General features: G+C 38.8%; 1 protein-coding gene across 1 annotated transcript in view; it reads left to right on the top strand.

Annotated features, from left to right (window-relative positions):
- Window positions 1-14,286: 14,286 nt before the first annotated feature.
- LOC139691903 (orcokinin peptides type A-like) overlaps window positions 14,287-23,430 on the top strand; it is a 70,600-nt gene continuing 61,456 nt past the window's right edge. The window contains exon 1 of the mRNA XM_071589839.1: window positions 14,287-14,361. Within this exon, the coding sequence (XP_071445940.1) occupies window positions 14,295-14,361 (67 nt within the window). The 5' untranslated portion in view covers window positions 14,287-14,294. The remainder of the gene's footprint in view (window positions 14,362-23,430) is intronic.

Here is a 23,430-nt window from a genome sequence, read left to right as displayed (position 1 = left end):
GCAGTGCTTTTAAATTGCGATTGCGTGTCAAGGATGAAGAATTTATTTAATATTCGATTAATTAATTTCAAAGTATGAGATAGTTGAACAATTATTTGTAAATATTTGATAAAAGATACAGTTAAATGAAGAAATATTCAAATAGATTCAGATTTTTACATTTCAAATTAAAGTTTGTTCTCTTTTAAGCGCAGCTAAGAACCAGACTATAATCAAAGGAGGTAATTGTACTCTGGCGGAGAATTAGCAATTAAAATCCAATTTTCTCATAGTCTCAAATCCTAAACTTAGGCCGGACAAAGTTTTTACTGAGAGAATTACTTTTCGACTTCCATGAGTCAATACTCGTCCGTGGGAATGAAGCCCAATTATCAAACGTGACCGGTTCTAGAGAGGCATATTGATGTGATGTAAAACGCTGAAAGAAGTTGATACGCGCAAAATCGTGAGACCCTCCCTCAAATGAAAGGATTACCACGAGGCAAAGTGTAAAAGCTCTGATCCGACGCAGGCACCTTCGCTTGTTGGTGACTCGACCTCAAAGAACACGTCCATTCAATCATTACGCTTCATTCCTTCGAATGCAATCACGTCTAAAACAATGCCATGGACCGCTGGATTTTTCTCATACGGCCATAAAGAAGCACCAGCAAAAATTGGGAAGAGGCCTGGAAATCTCTGAAATTCTATTCTACTGTTTCAGGCTTCACTTCGTGGAAGTATTTCATATCCATATGACTAGATATGACTAGATTCCATATGATAAAGAACTTGGTACTTTTCCAAAGATTTGTATCATAAGGTACAACGCGTTTCACCGACTTGCGGCATCATCAGGTACAAATATACTTTATATATATATATATATATATATATATATATATATATATATATATATATATATAACCAGAGTGTAAGAATAGATACGCTCAGGGCAGAGTGGGGGGCGGGGAGGGGAAGGAGGGCCTGTGAGAGGGGAGTGGTAGGCGATCGGGTGCGTTGGCTTGAGCAATTCCAGGCTAGTTTCTCAGGAAGGAGTGGGACGGGAATAGTAGCTCGTGATAATGTGCCAAGTTGGGCAAACATGCGGCCCTCCACTCGGTGATCCACTGCCTCCTGCACATCCCCCTTTCCCCCAAAAACTTCAACATTGAACTCGTGACAATCACGAATATAGCTCCCAACAAAGGCTACAACCCTAAGCTAGATGATAAATTACTTCGGAAAAAAACAAAAATCAATGGCCATAAATAGTATTTCCTCCACACAGTCCGCGGTATCTAAATAATTTAGGTGGTGCTCGATCCCATTTCTGGGAGATCTTTCTTGTAGGATTTCCAACTGCCCACCCCACCTCACTCCAAGCAGCCTTTGGCTCTCAAATTCTATTTCATTTCATTCTTCAACCCAGAGAATGTGACTTCATCTTTACTCATGACTCAGAACATACTGCTTTTGGTCTGAGCTGCAGAAGGCCAAAAGCTTCAACTTTCTGAAATGTGCTTGTCCTTTTATATATAATCTGTGTATATATATATATATATATATATATATGTATATATATATTTATATAAACACACATGTAGATTACACGTAAAAGGACAAGCGCATTTCAGAAAATTTAAGGTTTCGGCCCTATTCATCTCAGACTGAAAGCAGTCTGACCTGAAGGTATGAATACATATATATATATATAATTTTTTGTTACATAATATACATATATATATATATATATATATATATATATATATATATATATATATATATATATATATATATATATATAAAATATCTTCGAAATGGAACGCTCTTCGGCGACACACAAATATATAAAAACACAGATGTAGATTTTTAGAATATAGAGACACAAAGAAAGGACACTCACAATTTGTTATTTTACGTTTCGACAGCACGGCTGTCGTCTTCAGAATGGCGTTCTCGGGGAAGAGCGGAGAGGATATGCGGGGGAGAGGTGGGGGAGGGAGAGGTAAAGGGACCAGTAGGAAATGAACAAGGGGGTGGGGGGGATATGTAGGCAGCCAATTGATGCATTCAGTGGGCTTGGTTCAGCCCGGGCTGTTTGAATGATTGAGCCACCCAGATATGCGCCATCTCGCGGGTTCTCACCTCTATTATACTCGCAGATTTTGTAAGGATTTCAATCACCGAAATAGAGAAGCAGTCGTCAAAAGATTGGTTGTGGGAAGCGGTGTGAGTAGGAATGGGATAATTAAGAAAGGTGGGAGATTTGGTGGAATATCGGTGGTTATTCATGCGGATGGAAAGTGCGGTCGTGCATTCGCCCACGTAGAAGGCAGGGCAGAAGTTACAGGAGAGGCGATATATAATATTTTTTGAGGTACAGGTGGCGAGTGGTTGGGAATTGGTACTGAGTGAGGGGGAGGGTCTTAAAAGATGACAGCATTTGCAGCGTGGGCGGTTGCATGGTGCGGATAGGGGCGGGGGAGAGACGGGGGTGCTTGAAGTTGGATTTGTGGACTTAAAGATGTCTCGCAGGTTCGACGGGCGTTTAAATGAAACAGAGGGACAGTGTGGGAACAAAAGTGATGTGGACTGAGTGTTATTGATAATTGGGAAGAGGTCACGGATTAGATGTTTAATTTTGTGTGTTCCGGGGAAGAAAGTGGTGATAAGATTAGGGCATTTTGGGCGGTTTGGTTTGGGGAGGGGAGTGTATTGTGTTGACGGTTTGAGGATTTTACTGTTTAGCAGTTTTTCAGGGTACCCACATTTTCTGAGGGATTCATGCAGCTGGTCCAAGTATTTCTGTTGGGAGGGGGTGTTATTGCAGAGACAGAAGCCACGGATAGAGAGTGAGAATGGGATGGAGCGCTTTGTGTGAGGAGGATGGCAGCTGTCGAAATGAAGATATTGTTGCTTATTGGTTGGTTTAATGTGGACTGAAGTGTGAAACGTATTGTTTTGGAGGTGAATATCGATATCTAGGAAGGTAATATTCGAGTCGGATATAGAAGAAGTGAATGATTCTTTTGACGACTGCTTCTCTGTTTCGGTGATTGAAATCCTTCCCAAATCTGCGAGTATAATAGAGGTGAGAACCCGCGAGATGGCGCATATCTGGGTGGCCCAATCATTCAAACCGCCCGGGCTGAACCAAGCCCACTGAATGCATCAATTGGCTGCCTACATATCCCCCCCACCCCCTTGTTCATTTCCTATTGGTCCCTTTACCTCTCCTTCCCCCACCTCTCCCCCGCACATCCTCTCCGCTCTTCCCCGAGAACGCCATTCTGAAGACGACAGCCGTGCTGTCGAAACGTAAAATAACAAATTGTGAGTGTCCTTTCTTTGTGTCTCTATATTCTAAAAATCTACATCTGTGTTTATATATATATATATATATATATATATGTGTGTATATATATATATATATGTATATATATATATACATACACAATACACATTCACTCGCCCCCGCCCTCGCATCCTCCCAAAATCTTCCAGTCAGACCTGAGAAAGTCCTAAGAGAAGGCCGAAAGCTCAAACTTTCTTAAATATGAATGTCCTTTCACGTATTATCTTTTTATATTTTTGCGCCCTATTGTGACGTCCAATTGTGTTAGGTATCTCTATCCCCACATTTTATTTCCATCAACTCGTCCAAAAAGCTTCCTTGGTCTTGTTCAAGGGAGTATGTCCTTTCAGCGCGTTCGCCAACTTCCTGGTCTACTATACTATCTGGTACACCAATACACAGGACCTGTATAATTTTTCTCAAGAAGCGCTTGTGACTACACGGTATCAATCTTCATACCTAGTGATATCCGATCTGAAGGGCATTCAAGGTGAACTCGCTTGGCCATTTTTTTCGGATTTCGGTGCACATCCTAACTCCTCCATGAGGTACACCTAGGCACATGCGGTAACGGCATTTAATATGGCGCAGTAACTCACTATAATATTTCATAAAAGTTTGACTGTGAATTATCCAGCACTAACTGTTCAATGACGTCAATCGCCGAGAATATTTTCGCATTGTCCCTTTTCATATTTACTCATGGGCATTTCAACGTCAATTCTGTACAAGTTCAGATTAATCACATGTTAGCAAAGACGTTAAATGAAGGTTTTTTTTATCAGCGGTAAATTTTTATAAATCGCACGCAATGATAGAAATCAAATTTTTAACAAACATGGGAACTGAATTCAAGCTTACTGAACACATTGGTCTCACACATTTTAAAGATTGCAGTACTTGAGGAAAAAACAAAATAAAAATATTTTCTGCGAATCGCTGTATACACTATCGAGATGGCATAGTATTGCAATTATGAATTTCTTGGTTTGGAGAAGGCCGATTATTTTGTGTAATACTCGCAATACAAGAAACGACTGAATTGTAAGCGAACATTTGAAATAATCGAATCGGTGTGATCGTTTTTTTAACTCCCTCTAACAACACCGCGATCGCATGGATCTCCCTGACAAATGAATGCCACAATGCGCTATTCTATACTAAACTGAACCTTTATGACGAGTCCATTGCTCAACCGCACTACTTTTTTTCATACAAAAAGTATGTTTCGAGAATCATGAGCTTTATCAATTTTGGTCAACATCCGAAACAACACCAGTGTTTAATTTTAAATCAAAAGGTCATGGAGTCAAAATCATCAATAATTCATAAAAACCGATTACAAAAATACGCGAAAGATTTATTTTGCAACCGAAACTAAAAACATCTTTTATGCATTGTGGAACACCTGTGCACTACATTCCGGACGATTTAGTGTTTCTTTCTGAAAATGATCTCAGAATGGGTATTAAAAAAGCACATCGATTAATCGGGCGGGTACTTTGTGCAGAGGAGGTCATAAAACTAAAACGAAGTCAATATTTTCATTTCATATTTCTCCGTGAATGGAAAATAAATGTTGGACACCAATTAATATCGCTGGAAAACTCATTTAAAAACCAAATATTTCAATTAATTTCCTGGTCCCCATCTCTCGGGTTAATTAATAAAATCAAATTACCAGTAATTTCCAGCAAAATTTATGGACAGGAAGGTTTACACAATATCAATAATTCTGCCTCAAACATCTCCCTGAGACTTAAGATTAACGTGTACCGTGGTTTAACTATTATTCTCAGGGGTAATAAAACGTTGTTTATGTACTTACTCACATACCTAGAGTCATTAAAAAAATTAATGGAAAGGGGAATGAAGAAGACGGAATAAATGGAGAGCTGATTAACTTTCTCTTATTAAATAACCCCGAGTAAAGTTATGTGCGCCGAATTTTCGATCATACCGTTGAGGCACTTTTTGGCAGCGATCAACTTACGTTAAAATCACTTTTTATTGGCACAATAAAGCTCTTGATTAATGCTTACGTTTTAACATCCAATTCCAAAGTCTCGTGCAAAGAAAATGGATTTATAAACCAGTAGTTTTATGTGTGTTTAATGTCCATTTTGCCGTGAACTTTGAATCTGGTCATGAACTTATGTAAACTGGAGCTTGGGCAATGAATATAAGCTTTGTTGTGGAGAAGCCCAGCGAATTGAAACCCAGGCATAGTAAAAATACAAAATTAAAGGATTCCAAAATATCAAGAGCATTGACTAAGCCAAAATATTCGGTACAATGAGGGAGGCTGAGATTTTTGCTTGACTCTTATTGTCTGCCTCTGCATTTTATAACTCTGTAATGGTTTCTTTCCTCGATCTCACAGTTTCATTAATTTATTAAATCCAATTTCAAATTCATGCCACTGAACTGCCATCTCTGTTCCGTGTTTGATTTCTTAATATCACATTTTTTTAAGGGACGGAATAGGCCTGGCTCCTTTTGCGTAGAGATACGATTGTTCCCTAGCTTTTCCCAGTGCACCACACCGCATTTGGGCAAAAAGGGGGGAATAGCCGGGGAGGGGAGGATCCCGGCCATTGAAGCCGCCGAAGATTAATGGTTGACGGTCAGCGCCCACGCCGGGTCAAACTGAATGGGAAATAAGAAGAGAGGGGAGGGGGGATTTTTATACCTCCACATCGTGCGGAGAACGTAAAGAATAATCAGGAGCGATGGCGTTCAAGAGACAAGATTGAAAGAATATCGGACATTAAAGCCGTACGCCCCCATTTGAGAGATTTTCCCTGTGAACTTTAAGTTCCATTTGAATAAGTTCGTGGTTTTCATGGACATGAACCCGAGTTGAAAACGAAGGATTCTGTGAAAATATGCCCATAAGGATGAAGCTGGCTTCAAATTCAAAAGCATAATGCCCGAAACCCAATTCCCGAAACACTCTACAAGAGGAATTTATTGATTTATACTCTCAAGTTCCCACTTGGAAGAGTGGTGGTTGCTATTGAGCACTGAACCCTCTCCGGAGTATTTCAAACAACATGTAAATTTAAAATCCTTTGAGCCATGATCCTTCATTTTCTGACTACTATTGTTTTTTCAAAATGGTTAGTTTTACATTCAATTGGGAAGAGTGCTCAGATTTCTTCACTCCGGAGGGATTCTTCAATCGGAAATATTTGGGATATCATGTGCTAGAAGTTATATCAACCTGCATCTCTTACCTTTGGATTAAGATCTCTCGACTAAATATTGGTTCATCTTTGTAAATCCACTAGCGAAAAAAAGAAATCTTGTTTATCAATTTAAATTCCTGAGCGATGATCTTTACTTTGATTCAAACCGTTCCATGTTAAAAGCCATTAGTAATTCGACAGGTGAATCGGTATCAGGATGTTTGGTTTCCGTAATGTAAATTCACCTCCCTTTTGTAAAACATTAGCCGACCCTTCATGGAAGAATTACTGCAGTTCGTGGTGGGTGGCCTTTTTTCCCCCAGGCAGCGGGGCGCACGTCTAACCGAATTGCTTTGCATCGAAATCCCAGGCTCACCCATTACGGCTTGCCGGAACACCACAACTTAATTGAAGAGGTGGATATAATTATGGAATTAATAGTTTTTGAAAATATACCGTCATGTCATTAATGTAAGCATTATCCCACGAGGTCCTCTCCGGCTCGAATGTAAATGTCACGTTGAAATTCTCCCTTCAACCGTTAATCCATTTGCTGTTTATGATTTCATGCGTTATATAACGCTTGGCAAGAGATTGGTTTGCTTCCCGATGAGAAATAAAAATGATTCTCCAGTAATCTCGGTATCCATTCACTGCTGCCCGCCATGCTTTTCCTCCTTTATTATTCATTTAATCTCTCGACCCCGAGCTTCCTTTATGCAAGGAAAAAGTTTCGCGTGATCAAAGAGGCGGCCGCATCTGGAGGAAGGTGGAAGCAGATGAATGGGGCGATGAAAGAAGACGTATTTAAGGGTTTTACGGTAGATACGAAGAAGGTTGGGAGGGGGGGATAGTAGGGGCGAGAGATATCTTTTTTTACCCAGAAAGCGATAAATTGAGGAGGAAAATGTTGAAAAAGAGCAGAGGGAAAGCGTCCGCCCTCTTTCGCCGTCCTGATGCTCCGAAAGCAATATGTTAGCGGCATCCTCCTTCCTGCCGCCCCTTCGACCTTCGCCCCACTCATTCGGGTTTTTCGCACCAGCATTATCAAAATGCTTTAAGAGCTAAGACGGAACGAATCTTTTAACCGCTCCCTTCAATCCATTGGAAATTCCAACTCTTAGCCGCGACCGGGAACTTTTCGTCCCACCGACGTCACACTAAGGGCGTATCATCTTTCATCTGGCGCTCCAAACTTCAAAAGACTGTAGCTTTCAAGTGTTGAAATCCGATAAGAAGGAGTTACTTGAGCGATAAGAGATCATTCGAGATTGGCAGGAGGTATTGTCCCTTTCAAAGCTCCCACCTGTGACAAGCAAACCCACAGTGATCAATGGCTTCCCCCACGGACGTGATTTACAGGCTAGCCTCCATCTTAAAATGAATTCTCCCCTTGATTAATTCACTGATTATTTAGAGTATTAGACCAATTCATAATCAAACTAACAATAAAGTAGTTAAAAAAACGTGAGCATTGAAAATCGATTGTAAAATGCGTGATGAAAGAAAATTTAAGGTGAGGTTAAACCCTATCTATCTAAATTCTATTTAAACCAGCGATGTAATATTTTAAACACTATAGTTATTTAAAAAATACTAGAGAAACTTCTCCCAAGTCAACTAAAACTCGCAGTATTAATGGGGCACGGCATTATAACACTTCCTTAGTTCAATAGTTTCAGCCTCAACTTTGTGGAAGTTCATTTTAATAAATGAAAAAGAAACACTTTGTTCCAATCCACCACTTTATTACAGGTACGACTAGTTTCGACGCTACGGCGTCATCCTCAGGTACAAAGTTGAAAGTCACAATCCCCTCTCTTAACCCACCTTCCAATCCCCCCCACTCACTAACGCTTGTCCTGGTGTTTCCTACCCTCTCCCACATTATTTCGTACCTACCCCCGTACTCCCCTCCCCGCCCCCTCTTCCCACAACTCCCCCACTCTTTCCAGAAGAGGGTATATATACAATGATTGTGACTTTCAACTTTGTACCTGAGGATGACGCCGTAGCGTCGAAACTAGTCGTACCTGTAATAAAGTGGTGGATTGGAACAAAGTGTTTCTTTTTCATTTATTATAACACTTCCTCCTAATTATTTAATCCTTTTCTTTTCATTAATTTTTAACAATAAAAAAACTGTCTCTCAAAACCCTCAAATGATCATCCATTTTAGCCACAGACAACGAACCTCTTATTCTCACACGCATCACCAATTCCAATAGAGAGATCTCTAACAGCATCACTATTATGTTACGCTACGCGTCACTATAATTGACTACTATGACCCTGCTCGAAAAATTGTCAGTCAAAGGAATATTATGCCCTTATTTTATAAAATCTGCATCAATCTGAACAGTAAAACCAGGAATCAATGCTTGAGAAACGTGTCTGTACGATAATATTTTCAATCGTACGGCTAAAAGTCAAATTCGGCGCGATGACACAAATACTTGTTCGATAGATCCCTCCGTGCCAAAGTGTTTCGATTCGTAGCAAATGAAGAAATGATATTGGGAGACATGCATGCTACGCAGATCCGTTCACCAAAATTTTCATATGCAAGTACCGGGAAAAATATATCGTATCAAATAATTAGTAAAAAAAACTAATAAGTTAATTAACCTAACTCAATGCACCAACGAAAAATTGTTTGAGTAAACACCTTTTGGATGAGTATATATGTTTATAATTCTTAAACTTAGATGAGATTCATCTTAAGGACCTTTTCTACTGGCTTACATAAACTCAAGTGAGGAAAAGTAATTATTTCGAAAACCTTTACTATTAAAAGGCTACTTCTTTTGAAATATGAATATTGATTTACGTGATTGAAACTGCATAATTTATTTGCCCGGGGGAGAAAGTTTCGCACCCGAGCTATGAATAAAGTATCATGTGGAATATGGTTTTTGGAATTTTTCTCAAAGTTGAAAAGTTTTATATTAAGCCAAAAACGTCCCAAAATTCTTTTAAATTATTTACTTTCCTTCTTTCAGACAGCCGTACTCTCAGGATTCGTGTCACATACAGTTCAGTAAAGGAACAAATAATGTCATATAATGTATTTTTAGAATTCTTATTAGAGACTCCTGTACATACATAAAATCAGCAAAGTGCTAAAAATAACAGCATCGCATTGGTGATTGATTAGTCCTCTCATTTCACACCGTGTTAACGTAAATATCTCACTGGAGGAGGAGGAAGTACCGTGGTCACGGGGTAACTGATTAGGGGGAAACTCTTTCTTTGATATTGAAAAACAATTGCCATTTTGGTTTCAATGTAGTACCATTAGGATTATAAGCGAGGATTACTGCAGTTTTAGTTAATTCTCTTTGGATAAATTTATAACGAGGCAATGGAACCTTTGAAGAGAGTCAAAAAGAGAAAGGTTGTCTTCGTGGGAAATTGAATGACGTGCGTTCCACATGCCGTTATGTCATTTAGCGCCCATATCAGCAGGCCAAAAAAGAGGAAAGAGAAAGGATAATCGGCAGATATTGCCACATACCACCACAGAATGCCTCTTGAAATGAAGTTCAATACAACACTGAATACTGATTGTGCATGCGAGTCTTATAAAAACCAATTTTAAATTAAAGCTCATTGGCGCAAAAACCGACATATTTCCAAAATTCCGAAAGAAAAATAATAAACATCGTCTAGTCCATTTCTGCAATCAGTTTTTCATGACTCTCTTTGATTAAACGCCTGGAAATTAGCTATTTCAATTACATCAATTACCAACGGTAAACAAAATTTCTGTCCCAAATGAAAATATATGATAAAACTATAATATTTGCAAACACTCTTAGCACTGTTTTAATCATTAAACGGTCAATGATTTCTTTTCATAAATATCATAAGATATTTTAATGGAATTTCTCAGAATTTTGAGAATTTACACAAGCATATTTTTTATTAAAGTACAGTTTTTAGTTCTATTTAGTTTGTCTATGAGTAAGATGAGCAATGTCATTTGGATGGCTTCTACTCCCAGATCTTCCAAAGTTCAATGCCCTGCGATGGTGCATTTCACCCAATCTAGGCGTTCCAATCAATTTAGCGAAGAATCGTGCTCATCTAATCACCTCATTCCTGTCAATTGATGGTTGAAAACTCCACGCTGTGTTTCGGCCCCATCGAAAAGAATTTGATTTTTGGTGGTGATATTGAGAATTTTCTACGGTTCAAGTCATAATTTTATCACAGTTTGCGTTTTTTGCCAACACGGAAAAACGTATCCGTAAAATAATATATAGAATCTGCGCAGAATGCAGAATGATCGATCGTTTTTAAACGTTAGATTTCAAAAGTACTGATAGGCCCAAAATAAGAGCTGACTCTAGAAAAACATATATAATTTTTTAACATTGATTAACCGCAAAAGTTACTCTTCAATTTTCGGTTGACCCGAAGATTGGTGTGATAGGCGAGATACCTCATGCTTAGTTCTACGACGTGTTTTGTTCACGCATTAGGGTCGGGAGCTGAGTTTCTTTCCCTGAAACTGAAATATTGAACACATTTGAAGCTGGAGATGCCCTCGGGTGCCACCCGATTTTAAACCAGAGCCCTCCGATCAGCAGCTAAACGTTCTACTCACTGGACCACACACGACATGATGTTGGCACATAGGCGATATTTCATTGCCTCCTTAAGGTAATCTTTCAAAGAAGAGTACAAGGTATTTTCCACACGCTTTTTATTCGATGCTACTAGTTTCAACACATACGTGTAGGCATCATCTTCAGGTACAAATATATCTGAAGTTTTACCTGAAGATGACGCCTATTTGGTGAAACTAGTAGTACCGGTGGAAAATACCTGCGTAGAATATACTGTATTTTTCTTTCATTCAAGATAAATTTCCACGTAGTCAAGCCTACCATCGACTGCAATCATTCCATGGAAATTTATTCATATTTGTCTCTAAATATCTCCAATATGTCACAAATACTAAACTTCAATATTATCAGAATCTAGTTTTATTTATTGTGTTTTCACACGCATTTAATAGCATATTAAAACAAAAAATTAAGAGCAAGGATCCCAAGTGACTGGAAATAATTCCTTGTTAACATTTGGCGATTGATTGTCCATCACAATCAGTTGGTTTAAATCCAACCCGCTCCTTCCTTCAATCTGAGTCTCTCAATGTTTCTCCGTGCGACTGATTCGTCTTCCTTGCAGGTAACTTGATCAACTAAGCACGCCAACGCCTTTAAATCATTTTACTAATTTGATCATCTAAGGCACGCCACGAAGCCCCCTCGCCTGTCACAGCAATCCATTATGCAGGGTTTCGCAAACTTCGCTCAATCTGCATCGGTTTAGAGTCGCAGTAATGAATACGGTTCCTCGTAGACATGAAAATCTCAAGGATATCCATTAGGATCCCTTTGTCCCGGCCGAATGTCTCGTCCCTAGGATGCTTCTTCTAAGGTCGTCATTATAAGAGATTCATCTTCTTCCATCTTCTCTATCGACCGTCAAACGGCAAATGTTGCGTCTTCTGATGATCTCAGAGATGGAATTTGAGGCTGACACCTCCTCGGTACGGTTCCCTATTTCAATTTTAATGAAATTGGAACTTTCGGAAACTTTTAATGAAATCGGCAAACTTTAAGATTCTTCCCGTCATTCTACGTTCTTGTGCAGCTTTGAAGATCCTTGGGTTTTTTGGGTATTCAATGACTGTCAAACGCTAAAACCAAAATTTGAGCTCATTTCAATAAAACCATTGCTATAAACACATTTTTAATGGCAGAATAATTTCTTGCGTCAAATAGGCGCCGTTAATGGATGCAAGTTGCACGGTCAATAGCGGTGGCCAATTTAATTATAGGTATTTTTTCTCACTTACACGCATTTTGGGACGATTTGGGAATTCAAAAATAAGAATTTGAAGAGGCGTGAATTATCATCGGGTATGTTGGGGTGGCATGTATGGAAATTGCTCGTGATTTCGGTGTCTTTCGTTTTGTCTTTGAACTACGCATATGAACATTTTAACACTAGGTGTGCACATCAAAAAACTTTAAACTATCAATAAAAAAACTCTATCTTCCTATTATTGAGTAACTAATGAAGATCACTGTGTTAAATAAGCGAAAATTCCGTTTCAATTAATTTAGTTTGTTCTTGCGGAATGTACTTCGACAAATTTAATGAATGACAAGAGCAATCGGAGAAAATAGCCCCGGAATATTAACCCAAGCCCGTCAAGCGTCGCATACAGCCACATTTAATATTAAAATGAGGCCCATAACTATTTTAATATTGACAACTTATATAGTATATGCTTGGTTAGAGACAAAACAGTAAAATTCGGTTCTAGCTGCTTTTGGTCATTGACGCACCATATTATCTGAGAGGAGGGAATAGAATACCAAAGGCAGCTTGTTGAACATAATCCCTTAACGTCAGCATGGAAAAATGCCTCCAAAATGTTGGTTTGAGGTTTAAAATGAACTGCAGAGGGAACTGAAAATTGAAAATAAGTAAACCCATTGATAACAATTCATTTTATCCTTCGGAATAATTTTATAGTATTCACATTACATGATATCAACAGTTTTTAACTTCGGTTTGATCGAGGACTGAAAATCTGTGACAGGTATTCCAATCTGATTGAAAAGGAAGTAAACTAACGTAAAATACTTGATCTATCAATATTTTGGGTACAGAATGAACATTTCGCGCCATCCAGGAAATCAAATTAAGTAGATATCATAAAAACAGAAACCCTTTAGTCATTAAGGACCATTCATAATATAATAAGTCAGTTGAGGAACATTTAAAAAAATGTAACAATGAACTTCAAGGTGAATGACCGTATCCACATATCCAAATAATAACTATGGCAATATCCACGTTTGAATTCCATGCTAATTAGAGGAGGAAGAGGAGATAATGAGAAACTCGCATCTTTCCTGGATACACTGAAACACACGCCATAGAAACTGTGACGCTGACATACGTTGATAATGTTTGCAAGTAATACCTCCCAGAGTTCACTACGTTGATCTACGAGTCCTTTTTGACGGAAACCCTTTTTTAAGTCCTCGCCCAGAGCACTCTCGCTAAATTATCTGCTTACCACGGTAACCAAAGAAGAGCTTCGATTATTATTTTCTGCAACGGTAAATATCTAAAGTATCGTAATCGGTCAAAGCTTAGCGGTCAACATTTTTCAACAACCTTACGAGGAACAAGAATTCTTGAGGATGGCGAAAAATATATCGGAGGTCATAGATTGGAAATTTCAAAATAGAATTGTGATGAAGGGGAGAAAAATGATTGCGAATAAATATTCCCGTCGATCACCTGAGAGCGTTCTACATACCTTTAGTCGAGCGAATTCTTGATCGATTTCCGTTCAAGCCCTCCCTCTTTATACATATATTTTTCCTCTTCTATTTCCTCCATAAACAATCAAAGGTCGAGAAAAAAATGCCCATTTGGAAGCGGTCAAAGGTTGTTCTTGTGCTTTCCGTCCTTGTTTCGGCCTCGTGCTCCGTCTAAAAAAATCCGAGCGCTTCCCCCCTCCCCCCCCGGCTTGATGAGCGGAAAGAGATGATGTAGGGGTAGAGGGCTCGCTCCAATCGCTCTCCTCTTTTTTTCTTCCCCTCGACTGGAAATGGGCGCAGGGCGGCGATGTGCAAGCGGAGGGGATGGGGCCGGCCGCGGGGGCAAGCGGGGCGAGGACCGGGGCGAACGGGGCGGAGGGGGGCAGCGAGCGGAGCGGCGGAGGGGCCATGCGGTTCCGAGAGCCCGGGCCGTTCCTGAGCCAGGAAGCGATGCTGAGGAACCTGGACGCCCTCGGTGAGTGCTCGCAACCCCTGTCCACCACCGCTTTTGCCCATCCCTTAGAATAAATAAGTTCCCTGAAAAAAAAAATTGATGGGTTTTCAACTTGCTGATTGAAGGCGCAAAAGCTCTAGTCCTTTGTGAATTTTTTGTATGGCCCACGTGTTTAAAAAATGCAAAATAATCACGAAGTATAAAAATTACAATTTTTTAAAATTAGAACTAATCCGTGATATCTGGGAAGAGAAAACAATATTATTCGATTTTAAAATGGTGAAAATTTACTTTGATTGATATGGCTTGCTTGATAATTTTCAATAAATTGCTGCAAATTGGCGTATTCCAAAGCCATTGATGCCTCTATGTTATGTCATGGGCTAACTGAATTAGACTTAAGCAACCCAAAACCTTTCCTTTCGTGATTTTAAACTAAGAATAAATGAAAATAATGTTAACGATCAATGGAGTAAGGGTTATTTGAAATGACATATAAAACAGCTATTACAAATTTTTTAAAAATTTAATTCATCCCTGATTTATGAAGAATAACTGAATTTTGAGTAAATCTTCAATAAATTGAAAACTATCATTTGAAGGTATTACATTTTGCAAAATAATGTCAGCGGACCAAATTTGATTAAAATGTTTTCATTTTATTACAAATGTGATTGAAAGTTTTACATTTCATGTTTCCAGCGAGTGTTTAAGCCATGTTTCCTATTCCTTTCCCCAAACCTGCATGAAAGGGTGAACTTCCCCAATCCCATCTCCCCCCATGCAATTATTACTTTTTGGGTTGTGAATGCTGTTGGGACATGGATTTGCTTTTTTGATGATACTCTATTCATACTATGGTGGTGGAACTATCTTGACCTTTTTTGCAGTGGAAATAATGAAGTAGATTGCAAAATGTTTGCACATATTATTGTTTCAGCAGAGGCAATATGCGTTTGCTTGACACGCTTGATGATAATTCAAAATGCTGTTTCCCAGGAATCTCTTTCCTTTATGAGAACATTGCTTGATTCAATGTGTGGTTTTTAAAGTGCATTAGCTCTCAAATCAATCGTGTAAATCCTTTGCTTGGCTAGTGGAAAGTCTGCGCTCGTGTGGTTTGACGGTGGCGGTTTTGCATCCACAACTCCGACGCATATTACTCCTAACAGTCCAAGAGTCGGTTCCAAGCCGAGTAAGCAGAAAAAGGTAATTAATTCATCAGAACAACTACGACAGATGTACATGGAATTAATCCTCTTCAGATTGAAAATAGTATCACGACGATAGGAATTACTCCTCAATTAGCAGGTGCCAAAAGGAAAAAAATCAAATATCCAAAATAGTCAAGTATTGACAGACGGTTCGAATTTTCATTTACCTATTTTTTTTAACCTCCGTATCTTCAAAAGGATGGTAAAAGACATGAATTTCCCGTGAAGAAATTACATGAATGTATGTTCGAATGTTATCAACATATTCCTCATCCATCAGAAATTCTTAAATGCCTTATCAATTAATGAAATCAAAGATCCAAACTAAAAAGAAAGAAAGCCTCGTACTTTTCCACAGATTTTCTGTGGAAAAATACGAGTCTAAAAGAGTAAAATCTACGAGAGTAAAATCTGTGGAAAAGTACGAGGCTTTCTTTCTTTTTAGTATGGATATTAAATACTTCCACGAAGTGAAGCCTGAAACAATAGAATATATTCAAAGATCCAACTTAAACTTATACTGATGCCCGTAAAATAACAAGACTGAGTCGACCTCAAAATAATTTATTTTTAAGGCATGTGATGATCTTTTTCCATTTAAAAATCCAATTTAGTTTTGATTGATTTCATTATAACTTGTTAACTGAAACAATATAACCGGATTGATAACCATAACACTGGTCGCATTAGGTTATTCAATTTTAAATGCGGCGGAAAATTAAGTCGCGGAGTGATACTTATTTTGATCAAAATTATTTTCCGATCATTAAAAAATTTCCATATAATATTATTAACTTTCTTATACTCGGAAAGCTCTTGATAGGTGCCCTTAACCGCAAAAACACATAAAAATGACTTATATGCTAAGTTAATTTATCTAGCTAAATTAATCGTGTACGAAGACATAAAAATTCTTTCCCCCGAGGCAGAAAATTGAAAGTGAATCCTTGCTCTCATTTCCTCGCGGCTATCATGAATTGCCATGATTTCCGATGCTAATATGTTTCCTCCGTGGGATAATTGCAATAACTCCTCCTCAAAATCTTCTACGCCGCATTCGGAAGCTAAGACTGTTTCCGTCTCCCCTTCTGGCTCTTCCACGCCACCTCATGAGTAATTATTGCCCTAGTTGGCATTAAAAAATTGAGAACAATAAATTATGACAACGTCATACTGCAAAAATAATATTTAATCAAATAATTAAAAGTCAAGCTCAATAATAGACTGGTTGAATACAATTAGTTTTTGTGAGAAATCCTACCGATTTAGAGTGAATATCACAGTATAATACTTAAAATATAAACCGAAATTGTTCCTGGCATGAGACGCATATGCTCTTCTTTTAGTTTTGATGACGAGGAAGTTAGGATTCGACCAACAGACCCTTGAAAAATCATCACATATTAAAATTAACTTTAAAAACTATAGATGATTTCGTCGACGTAACTCGGAAGTGTTGAATAATAAATTGGACAGCAACAAACAATATAGACACATATGAAAAGATCACTCACTCGTTATTTCTTGATCATTTCGACGGAATTCTGCTCCGTCTTCATCGGAAGATATAGAAGTAATGACCATAAATATAGAAGTGATGACCACCTTTTAAAACTATAGTAATTTTTCTCATAGGAGCTTAGGAATTGTGGATATTTATTTCATAAAGTTAAGGTTAAGTTCCATTTCCGAATCATATTGCGTATATTACGAGAGTTTTTTTCTATCTATCCATCATATATTTTACTCAGCGAACTTCCTCAAGCCTAAGTGTGAGGAAGGTTGAATATGTTGAACCATGAAAAAGAGATCGGTGTCATAAGACCTCAAAACGACCATTAACGACTAAGAAAGAGTAGCATAGGGTAGGATATAAAAATTATAAAGATAAAATTAATAACATTGCGTTATTCAATCTACATATAAACCTTATCGTTTTGCTCTCTTTCATATTTTTCCCAACCTCCCTGCCGAAAATTAACTCGAAACTTAGATTCACTTGAAAATACTAGTTGGATACCCAATTCCGAATAATTGTTCACAGCTCTGTGGCTCATTAGGTCGCATCATGTCTCGTTTGGGTGGTATGTTATTGCCCATATAAGGTGATGGAATAATGTACGCCAATTTACGGGTAGGTAAGCCCAAAAAACTGCCAGAGAGAATCCTGCCCTCAACGTTGAATGTTTTAGGAATTACACTCCTGAACTGAGAATGCGGTGAGAGTATTTAATGAAAACCTCGGTTACAAATTTAAAAAATGAAATTTTCAAAACAAGGAGCGATCGTCCGTCATTCTCTCTCCCGGCGACTCCCTGCTCGCACTCCTCCGCCTCTTTTAGGCCTCCCTCTGCTTTTTCTCTTTCCACCCTTTGAAGGAAGCCTCTTCTTCCGGCCGTTCCCTCTTCTCTGTTATTGTTTTCGAGAGAAGGGAAGGGAAGGCGTGAGATGGGTTAGCCTCGCTCGTGTTCTGTTCCAGAAGGGAAATAATAGTTGCGATCAAGAAAGGTTTCGCTGCGCTCGCCCCGAGGGATGATCATCCCCTCCTCACTTGCACGCGGGCTCGAAGGCCTTGATTCGATGCCGGAAATTGGGCGAGAAGGAGAAGATTGAAGGACATTGGGTGGGAGAAAGAGGGATAGGTGAGAGCAGAGAAAGAGGGGAGATAGTGGGATCCGTTGCTAGAAGATACACACGCCTTACGCGAACGACTCGGGAAATCACCCGAAAGAGGCAGGGGAGACAACAGGGTTTGTTGTGGGCTGGGGGGTAGGGAAGATCCTTTGTCATCTCCGGAGTCGCCTCTCTGCCGAGGAATAGGAAGTGTTTGCGGGTGCGAGGCGGAAAACGTGGGAGGGGAAAGAGTGCGGGGCGTGGACCCGAGGAGAGGGGGAAGGGCGGGTGACCTCGCAAAACTCTCACCGTCGCCGATACTAGTGGGGCGGGCACGGAGATCCGGAAAGGTAAGTGCTTCGAACCACTGGCGGAAGAGACGAACATTCCCTTATAAAATTTTCTTTCCGTGTGATCTACGCCGCGAAACTGCTTTTTGATGAAAGCATCTTCGTATCTCTTAACCCGTCAAATCAACTCCTCGTTATCACCATTTATACCATTAGGTATGCCTGGACTCTAAAATAGAATGAATATTTTCATAGCCCCAAGGGCTGCATACAATCTTGGATGTACTAATATATCATGATATCAAACAATTGGTATCCGCAAAACGAATGGAATTTGCAAAAATGACCATTTATGATATTTTTTAGAGATTTGTGGGGCACATGACGTCATGTACAGGAGAAATCTATAATAGAAGGACTACAGTTTCTCTCCTGGAATGTTATTCAAATTGTAATTTTCCAATTCGTATAAAAAACGAAGGAAAGTTATGGTTCATTGGGCAGATGACGAAATAAATATGTTATAATTTTCATTTAAAACATTGGTGAATATTTTTAAGAGACGAAATTATTGCTATTAGAATTCAACATAAATATGGAAAGGAACGAATAAATGAGGTTCGACTGGTGAAAGCGATAACGAATGATTTTTGATTAATGTACGACGGGGAGGATTGCCATGAATTCAATTAAAAGGAAAACAAGATGACAAGAGGAAGTAAATGATAACTACACTCTCGTGTACATATTTGGGTCATATTTGAGTAAACATAATGGATGGGTATTCAAAATGCCATAAAATCCCTTTAAGCATTCATTCATGGTTCATGGCGACTAAGAGATGAAATACACCACTCTGAAATATGAACTCATTCTTACCAGACTATCATTCGTATGGTTAAGTTCATTGATTTTTTTCTATATACTAATCATCCCTTCTTTCCCTTTCTGGGATCGTAAAAGTCAATTTGGATTAGTGGAAATCCCATTTTAGCATAACGGTGCAAAAATTGTTCTCCGAGAACTAGTGCTCCACTACCCTTGAGCTGGTCTTGTAAATGGTAGGGCCATAATGTATTCGGTCCGTCGCAATTTCCGGTATTATGATGGCATAAAAAGGCCTCAAAATATCATGCAAATGCAGCCCACAGAAGCAAGGCCAACGCCCACTTTGGTTATTGGATTTAAAGCAAGGCATCCACCGGGTGTTTTTCAGGGATAGGAAGATTGGAACAAAAACGCGCCCGATCGACCGATGAAAGCGGAGGGATGATGGTGGCGGAGGGTTGGAGCGAAGGGATTCGGAGCGGATTTTTAGCGGAACGGACCGCCACGGGTGGACGCGAAAACGGGGCAAGAGGAGTAGCGCTTCGATTTCGCAAAGTGGCATCCCGCTTTTCCGTAATTACTACGGAAAGAAGCAGAGTAAGATGGCACCAAAGAAGGATTCCCTTGATTGCTTGAAAACTTCCGCGTGCAGTTAATATTTATCCAATTTTCTTCTTCCGCCATTTCTTCCGAGAGATGGGGAGAAACGGAAAGAGAAAGCAGCGCAATCGAGTCATTTTAGATTGAACAAAAGAGGGGTCAAGCGGTGCATATGGGACGAAGGTAATTATATTTCCTCCACTTCATCACAAAGAAAAAGCAGTTCCACCTGGATGAGGCTGTTGAATTCTTAGAAAGTCATTGTGTGTGCTTGAATCCGCCCGCAGTCACTTAATTTTGGGAAAACATGGCAGTGTTAATTCCTTTTCACAAAACATTCTGCATCTGAATGCGTAGTCATGTTCCTTAAACACTCGGGGTTACATTTTGCTAGTTAAGAAAAACAAATAGTTTGTTAATTAGTTCGGAAATATAAGAATTAAAGTAGTTCGCAGGTGTGAAAAAGTTCTCGAGAATAAATGAGATAGTTAAGCTTCCCAGAGAAAATTACATTTCCTTTTAGATTAGGTTATGTGTCGTTTGGTAACATGATAACAATTAAAACGTGTCTCCGCCAGACACGAATCAATAGACGCCAACTTCGCCAGTGGAGTTCCAAAACTCACCATTAACTTCCTCAAAGTTACTTTTACACACAATTTCTCTCTATTCAGGAAGAATTAGACTTTATTAACTCAAAATTTGTGCCACAAAACCATTTGACATCTTTAGTAAATTTAATCTCTATTGAGAACTAAATATGAAATCTTTTCTATTATTTAGAGTTTAAAACTAGCTTATTACGGAAAATACAGGTCACTGTAGGTAACTAATCCATCTTTCACGTGTAACGAAGTGCTCAAATTTAAAGGAACAGGTGGCTTCCCACCCAGAGGGCGCGGGTTCAAATCCCGGCGGTGTTGAATATTTTTCAGAGGTATCTCGATCCCTACTTGAGGTGCTTTGTGGAGGGCACTTTGAGTGAGTACGCCGTCCGTCGGATGGGACGTTAAGCTGTGGACCCCTTGGCGCCTTTCGTAAAGAGTAGGCTAATGCCGACGCCGGGTTTCTCTCCACCCTTCATCCTTTTCTGTCCATCCCCTATGGCGCAAATGACCTCAGTTGTCGGTCGCCTCCCCTCAAAACTATTACTTACTTAAAGGAACATGGCATAAATAATCGTCTTCAGAGAACCGAAGGGCTCCCATCCATCTTCGACAAATTTTGCATATATCAGTCGCAAGTGCACATCCGGTATGAATAAGGCAGACAATCGTAGCCATATGAGCGATAATACATCTGCAAAATTAGAACTGACCTAAATGAAACAAATCCACAATAAGATGATGACAGCAGAAGTCTTGAAAAGTGTTCATAGCCGACAGGCAATTGCTGATTGGCAATTTTAAGTGCGGTAGACTGGCAAGACTAAATATCAGATGGCTTCTGAATGACTAACATCAATCTTTTGAATACCCTAAAACTATTGAAATGATGCGTGTCTAACAGGCACCAATTAATCAGGTAATCTTTCCGATCAAATAAATCCTCAAGTATTTACAGAAATAATTCCCAAATCGCCTTCTGAAATATAAGCCTTATGCCAATATGCCCTTTCCATTCCCGTCTTCATCCAATTATGGGTGAATTTGCACGAGGAATCTGCGTTCCCATGCTCTCAACCCTTACAACCTCCATCCTGCCATCTTATAATCTAGCTTTCACCCTCCATTCATTCCATTAGCTCCTCACTGTCGTCCGTCACTTTCTTCCCAATGCTCATTGGATTCCATATATTCAGTCGTAAGTCCCGTCGTGGGAACAAATATGATCCCTTTCTCTGAGTTAATTATTTTTTTTCAATTCCCGGGCGGCAGTTCTCGCCACCCAAGCTTTAAAAATAATTCCTTAGAATTCGTCTCTGAATTAATAATCTCCCTGTTCCGCGGAGGAGGCGTAGGAATGAGGGGCACCATTTGGGAAATTCGCAATTACGTTGACCGGTTGACGATTGGAGTGGCATTCATGGTGAATCGGACAGATACGCCAGCTATTAATCTCTAGAAGATTCATCTCGATATTTCATCGATATGACGCCCGCCCAGGAGATTATTTACGGTTTTTGCCTCAATTCGCGTCTAACGCAAAAGCCAAATGTCCCCCATAGATTTCAATACAACGGAACGAAGAGTAAGGACTGTAATCTCAACATCCAATTATTAAGAAAACAAGATCACGGAGTCCTACGGAGGTTATAAATAATTACCAATATTGAACATTTGAACAATCCTCCATCTCCATTATCGTCTAGAACTAGAGACTGGCTTGGTTTCGCGAGGATTGGAATGGCTTCGAATGTTGACGAATGGAGAGAAATTCTAAGCAACGTAATTCGTTTATTTTTACGCATAATAAGATTCTGGGGACTTCGTTACTATAATAGCGCACAAAACAAACATCACATGTAAATTGGTTTGGCACAACCAATGGAGACACATTCTTGATTAATTCAAATATTGAAACAACGCATGCACTTTCATCTGCGATATGAAGCGACGTCCTCAAGCTTAATTTTTGTCATCCGATTAAGCGAGAAAATTTATACAGATACAAAAGTCTTCAATTCAAGAAAAAAGCAAACAAGGCCTCATGTAGAAGTCCTGGAAGTATTAAATAAGGTTAAATGTACAACCTCTTAAGTTGAAAAAGTCTCCAAATACTAAAAATTCAGTGTTGCCACTCATATTCGTCTTCAATTAGTCATTATCAGTTTGTTTATATAATATATATATACGGAGCTGAATTTATTTATTTATATATATATATATATAGTATATATATATATATATATATATATATATATATATATATATATAGACGGAGCTAAATTCCGTCGAAATGATCAAGAAATAACTTTTTTATGTGTTCTTATATTTTTCTTTCTGTACAAGTTTGTTATTCAACACTACCGTGTCACTTGGACGAAATAAACTCTCTCTTTCTCTCTCTCTCTCTCTCTCTCTCTATATATATATATATATATATATATATATATACATATATATATATATATATATATATATATCCACTGCCACCGTTTCGCGAAAACACCAGCGCCGGTGAAAACATTATTACAGGAAAACTCCACTCAGGAATGTGAATAGCAAAAGAAATATGTCAGCGCTCTACGGTGTTTTAGGTAACTACAGATCTAACAGAGCGATGGCAGCACGAAGGGAGTTGACTTAACCTTATTATTATTGGTCAGCAAAAAACCCCAAGCATATAAGTTAACTTTAAAAATTATTACTAAGTGAACAATTGAAAAATATCGTTTGAATTTTTTTTGCTGTGAATCATGGGCGCTAACCACTAGAAGTACTGAAAAAAACATTTTACTCCCGTATAATGCAATATATGTATGTTTATCACACACACAAGTAATATGAGTATTAGAGAATAAAATGTTGAGATAATAGCGCTTTAAATGCATGTCTATGAAAATACCCACGAACAAACATTTAACGCATTGTATAATGAATATT

Source organism: Hetaerina americana, unplaced genomic scaffold (genome assembly GCF_022747635.1).
Source record: "Hetaerina americana unplaced genomic scaffold, ioHetAmer1.1.p SCAF_4, whole genome shotgun sequence".
NCBI lineage: Eukaryota > Metazoa > Arthropoda > Insecta > Odonata > Calopterygidae > Hetaerina > Hetaerina americana.
Note: the sequence above shows the minus strand (reverse complement) of the source record. Positions and strands in the feature narration are given on the sequence as shown.